This window comes from Agelaius phoeniceus, chromosome 17, assembly GCF_051311805.1.
Source record: "Agelaius phoeniceus isolate bAgePho1 chromosome 17, bAgePho1.hap1, whole genome shotgun sequence".
In the NCBI taxonomy this organism is placed as follows: domain Eukaryota; kingdom Metazoa; phylum Chordata; class Aves; order Passeriformes; family Icteridae; genus Agelaius; species Agelaius phoeniceus.
Genome location: NC_135281.1, coordinates 11,562,066 through 11,568,231, shown reverse-complemented (window position 1 = coordinate 11,568,231; position 6,166 = coordinate 11,562,066). Strand labels below are relative to the sequence as shown.

The window sequence follows — 6,166 nt, the reverse complement described above, 5'->3', positions numbered from 1 at the left end:
CTCTCTCTCTCAGCAAATCTCATTAATTATCACAGACAGGTGTTTTTCAACAAAAGATCCTTGCATTCTCTCTTCTTCTCCAGCCTCCTACTTGAGCTAATGAAGCTTCAGTGATGTCTGTAGAACAATGGAGCAATTTCTATAACTGCAGGTTGGAGAGAAAAAATAAGGGATGGTAATTGAGGAGGGGCTGGAGGAGAGGCTGTGGAGCAGAGTTCCTCTGCCTGTGCAAAGAGATCTCTCATTACTGGTGATTAGGGAGGAAGCATTTAGAGAGACAGAAAGAAAGTAGCTGTGCTAAAATAAAAAATGGTTTTTTGATAGTTTATTGATATACAGATGCTGCTGTAGGAAAAGACCACAGACTTCTTTAGGGCAGCCTTTATGTCCTTGAGTTAATGGAGTGGAGATTTGTATCAGGAGAGGGGAACTGGCATCACCTCCACTCTGCTCCTGTGGGAAGTCTCTTATCCAAAAAGCTCCCTGGCATGACTTGCAGCTGCCTGAATGCTGTTTACCAACACTCCCTGCATAAATTGGATGCTTCTCTCTGGAATTAGCCAGGTTTCTTTTCTCTGTGGAGACGTGCTGTGGAAATGAAGCCTGTGTGGTTCCCCAAATATTTGAATCATATTAATTATTACAGCAAGTCCTCCTTCATGGCTGTTGTAAACAAGTCCTGCCTGCTTAGCTTTTGCCAAGACAATAGGAAAGAGGCAATTTTTTAGCCTGTAAAAATAAATGATACACAGGTGTTTTGCTGGGCTGGATGACAAGCACCCCTGCCTCATCCAGTGGTTCTGCATTTTCATAATTCATACTGGATTATGCCTAGAAGCTCCCCAGCCACTGCCTCTTCCAAATGTATATAGACATTTATATTCTGAACACTGACAATCAGCAGAATCCAAATACTCTTTTAAGCATATTTGAATTAGTCATCAGCTACTCTGAAACTTCAGAGCAGTTCCCAACATTTTCAGTATGAAAACCAGGCTTAGGTGTGACCTCATGTCCAAGCATAAATAGTTATTTTTCCTTTTATCTGACAAAGCAAGGGCTCTTATTTCAGGAAGGAATATAAGTATCTTCCCTGCAAAATCCAACAATGAATAAAATTACTTTCAGCCAAGTATAGATAATTCTGCCCACATGGAGGTCAGAGACCATGAAAATACTGTGCAAAAAGCTCACAAGGAAATATATTCTTTTCTTCCCTCTGGGAAAGGAAGGTGTCACACCAGGCACCTTTTTTAATCAGAATGGATGATCCAGTAGTTTCACCTCTCCTGCTGAACTGAAGAGAACTACAGCTGGAAACTGGTGCCTTGGGCATGTTATGGCTTTGTCATTTTTGAGTAAACCAGTGAGGTTTGTGAGTTATAGGAAGAGTTAATTCCGATGGAACCTCTCCAGATCCCAGTTGCACATAACATGCTCTGGAAAAGACCAGAAGCTGGAGAGAACTGAGTGATGTGCACTCACCACATCCTCAGGGGGCTCTCAGGAACCTGCTCACCACAGGTAAGGGACACTCAGCTGTTTCAGGAGCTGGTTTTACTGTGACATGAGTATCTGCCTCCTCAGGTAAACCCATGGATGTTTTGCTTCCAGTTGGATTTTATCATTTCTGACAACACCTTTTTCACCATAAAATATGCAGCAAGCTTCTTATAAAAATACTTTATTGAAGTTTTGAGAAGGGAGCAGACACAGGGAAAGGTACTAGCAGGCTCAACATTTATCCTGTCAATTCACAGCACACATACTTTGAGGGGTGAATTTTAACCCATATATAACAGCCTGACAGAACATGTCACAAGTCTGAAATATCACATACACAGGACAAGACATCATTTAAAACCTGACTTCAGTGACAATACTCATCTACTTGACAAATATCACTGAGATACAGTCTGATGGCATTTTCTTTTTACTTTTAGCAGCAGCCAAGAGCAGTTTGCTTGCAGCAGCAAAATGTAATTGGCGATCACAACATCATAAGCTTTTGGGTACTGCTTTACAATATTTGGGTTTCTATTTGTAAATGGAGTTTTCAGACTTAGGATCTTGAGCTCCCCTGTGCAATACTGTTAAATGCAAGCATTTGCCATGGCAACTAATTACTTATTTGTGTTACTACATCTCTGAGCAGTGCCAGCAGTGGAATTAATCTACTTTTTGGTCATACTGCCTCTGTGCCCAAAGAGGCTGCAGAACAAATGGGCAACTGTGATGGAGCATGAGATGAGAAGCAGACTAGAATGACCAGGATTTTTTGGTAGGACCAAGGCTAGAGCCCTGGTCTCTTGAATCTGGTGCTCTGTCTAATTAGTTGACAGCTCTAAAAAAAAAATTCAAATTAAACAGTAAAAGAATTGATGCTTGTGTTGACTGAATCAGCTCAAGCTAGGTCTCCAATCATGTGAGGTATTTTAAAAGAAAGAATGCAAGAGTTCTGAAACTTGAAAAATTTAAGAGGTCTGAAAGGAACATTTTAAAAAGGAACATAACAAAAACAACACAAGATTTGCTTCTATCTGAGCTTGTCATTCCCTAACGCAGTGCCAGAAGAGTATCTTTAAGATCCTGCAGGAGAGATTTGAAGATGTCTTTGGGTTGTCAGGATGGAGTCTGTGGAGAAGCTGGCGCTGTGCTGGCACCTTTCCTTTGCCATGGGCACAGAAGCCTTTCCTAGGGCCCTTGCAGGGCTGGTTCCTGCTGCATGGCTCTGGCCAGCAGGGAAGCACCCCCACAGGAGCCCTGGGCAGTTCTGAAGCTGGCAGGGATCAAGCAATGCCAACAGCACAATGCTCAGTGCCTCAGAGCCTGGCTGTAAACTCCTCAGGGCAGAGATTTGCCCCTTCTTGGGGTGTGGAAGGGACATCTATTGCACCCCATGAAACAGGGATCCAGATTATGGCTGCAGTTGCTGTAACAAAAATGGTAAATGAGATGTTTTCCTTCTGAGGTTTGTTCTTTTCTTTCTGTATCATCATCATCTATGTGTAATAGGTGTGAGGAAAAATCTCTCCCATTTATGAGGAAGATCAGGTCTGCCAACAGCTAAGCTGTCGTTTAGCACAGTACTTTAATCCAGATATTTATTTTTATTAGCTTTTTCTTTTCAGTTTTCAGTTTATTGGAGCAAAATGCTGGTGCTGCTCAGGCTGTCTAGGTGGCAGCAGAGCTCTTTTGTGGCACCTGCAAGTGGCAGACACAGATTTCACTACCCGTGGTTAATGTCAATAAACCCCTTTATCTTGCTCTGCGGTGGGCTTGTTTGTTGATGAACTAAAATAAGTTAATAGTGGGCTCTCTTCTGCCTTCCTCACCTGCCCCACACCACTGCTCCTGGGCTCTTCCATGGAAATAAGCTCCAGTCCCACACCAGTACAGCAGAAGTAAATCAAGGCTTTTCTCATCCTCACACTGGGCTGACTTCACCCTCAGTAGTTCTGAAGGGCATAGTGAGGCTGAATCTTCAGCTTCTTGGGACAAAGGAGTTTAATAAAAGCCCTTCTGAAGCTGGAGTGGCAGAGAGGGTACAGGACAGGGTTGACAGCTGAGTTGATCCACAGGAGCCAAAAAGAAGCCTCATACCAGAACTCAGAGATGCACTGGCCATGGCAGCCAGCACGGATGATCATCAGGAGAGTGTACGGTGCCCAGCAAATCCCAAAAATGCCCACAATGATTGCCAGGGATTTGGCCACTTTCTTGTCTCTGGAGAGCCTGAAGTGTTGAGTTGTGCTCTGGGACACAATCTTCACCCGTTTCTCTGAGGACAGAGTGGAGGCTGAAGCTTTGCAGCTCTTTTTGTTGCAACACTTGGGTTTCCTGGAGCTCTCCGAGCTCGTTTCCAGCAGGTCTTTGGCATCCAGGCTGGAAGTGGAGGCTGCTGCTTGAGCTTTGCTCTTAGAGAGGTCGAGGGTTTCAGCTGACTCCTTCTGCTCCCACTTACAGCATTTCAAGGAAAGCTTTGCCTCTGGGCTCCTTTCCATCTCTTCGGTGAAGGACTGGCTGTGCACCTCGTGGAGAACATCCAGGCGCATTTTGGTGCGCTTCTGGATGTTCAGGTAAATGCTCAGGTTGAAAAACATCACGCTGATGAAAGGGGTGAAAAACTCCAGCGTGGAGGCTGTCATGAGGAAATACCAGTTGTAGAAGAACTCAGCATAGCATTCCCCACTGGGGATGATGCTCTGGCCTGAAATGTACTCCCAGCTGATAATGGCAGGTCCGTACAGCAGGAATGCCAACACCCACACCATCACCATCTTCAGCACTGCTTGCCTGGTGTTGCTTTGCTGGGCTCTGTAGGCGACCTGCAAGAAGAAAGCCTTGTCTTACACACAGTCCCACACCCCAGCTGGCTGAGGCTCCTCACAAATGGACTATTAGCATTCCTGGTAAAGTTGCTAGGCAATCCCCCAGCAGTCCAACAAATTGATATGCCATAGGCAACAGGAGCAATTGCTAGATAAATCACACTCTTACAGGGAAGATTTAGAACACCCATTTTACAGCTCCAAAATATGGTGTCTGCTAAGTGGAAATGTATTGATTTGGTTGGAGCTGGCAGCTGTCTGCACCCACCACTTACCTGAGCTGTCCCAGCTACTCCCTGTAAGTCCCAAGGAGAGGGACTTGACCAACTCCTGGGCTAAATCTGTGCTGTATTTGTAATCAGGGAACAAGCAAACAGCAGTGGGTCAGATCTGCTGTGAACTGCTCATTACCTCCTGCAAAAGGCCGAGCATTTTGATCTCTCACACTTTCAGGGACCTCTCCACATTCCCTGCCAAAGCTGGCAGTGCTATTTACTGCTGTGAAGCTGTGAGTCTGACTGTAATCCACTTGTTTGTCCTGGGGATAATAAGCTCTTGCAAGTTAGTTTAAAGTCTGCTTACCTGGCTCGCTTGCTTGTACACTACTACCCTGTCACCTGGGAAGGGAACACCTGCACAACGGGGACTGAGCCTTAAGTGATTTAATTATGCCAGGAATGCTAATCTGAAACCACAGCTGAATTATGCATTTGTGGATGACTATTGCCTCCCAGGCTGAAAGATTCATAATTTCTGGAGGATTCAAAGAACTTTTAAGTATTGCAGACAATCTGGAGAATAAAGCAGGAGGAGAGTTATGTCCCTCTCAGCTGCCATGACAGGACTCACCGCTCTTGTCACCGAGAGGAATCTGTCGTAGCTAATTAGTACGATGTTGAAGACCGAAGAGGTGCACAGCAAGTAATCAACCACCAGCCAGAGTTTGCAGAGGCTTCTCCCGAAGATCCATCTCCCCGTCAGCACATAGGGCACGTAGAGGGGGATGCAGAAGGCACCTGCAAGCGGAGCGGTCGGTCCCGGTGAGAGCCGGGCTCTGCCCCGGGGGGGACCCGCGGCTGCCGGGGGCTCCTTCCCTCTGTGCGCCCGGGACTGCGGGAGGGGACCGGGACTGCGGGAGGGGACCGGGGGCAGGAGCGGAGCCCGGGGGAGCAGCCGGGCAGCCCGAGTCGCTGCCGGTGGACTTTACCTACGAGGAAATCCGAGATGGCCAGGTTGAGGAGGAAGAAGTTGTTCTGGGTGCGCAGGCTGGAGTCCGCCACGAAGGCCAGCATGACCAGCGCGTTGCCCGCCACGGTGACGGCGATGAGCAGGGCCATGAGCGCGCCCAGCGCTGCCGTGCCCGCGGCCGCGAAGCGCCCGGCGGCGGCGGAGCCGTTCAGCGCCGCGCCGCTCTCCATGCCCGCACCGCTCCCGCCGCGCCGCCGCCGCCGCGGGGCTGCTGCCCCTCCCCGCCCCGCCCGCTCCCGCCTCCCGCTCCGGCCCCCGGCACCCTCGGTACCCCCCGAGCAGCCCCGAAACCCCCAGAGCATCCCTAAATCCGCCCAAGCGTCTCTGCGTGCCACGAGAGCAGCCCTGAGCATCTGCACAATCCCACGTAGCTTCTCAGCCCCGGGAGCATCTTTGTACTACCCAGAGCATCCCTTCATTCCTCCAGGGCACCCCTGAGAATCCACACATTCCCCTCTCAAGCTTGTAACATCCTTGCATTACCCCGGAGCATCCCTGATCCCCCCCTCCCGGAGCATCTTCTCCCATTTCCCTTCCCTTCTCAACGCTGGAGCATCACTGCATTACCTCAAAGAATCCTTGCCACC

General features: G+C 48.3%; 1 protein-coding gene across 1 annotated transcript; it reads right to left on the bottom strand.

Moving 5' to 3' along the window:
- Positions 1-1,668: 1,668 nt before the first annotated feature.
- HRH3 (histamine receptor H3) lies at positions 1,669-5,780 on the bottom strand. The gene is made up of 3 exons (XM_054644524.2): positions 5,539-5,780; positions 5,181-5,347; positions 1,669-4,328 (listed from the first exon to the last, which is right to left on the bottom strand). Exons 1-3 carry the CDS (start codon positions 5,747-5,749, stop codon positions 3,450-3,452), a joined length of 1,257 nt encoding a protein of 418 aa, XP_054500499.2. The 5' UTR covers positions 5,750-5,780; the 3' UTR covers positions 1,669-3,449.
- Between the last annotated feature and the right edge of the window lie 386 nt (positions 5,781-6,166).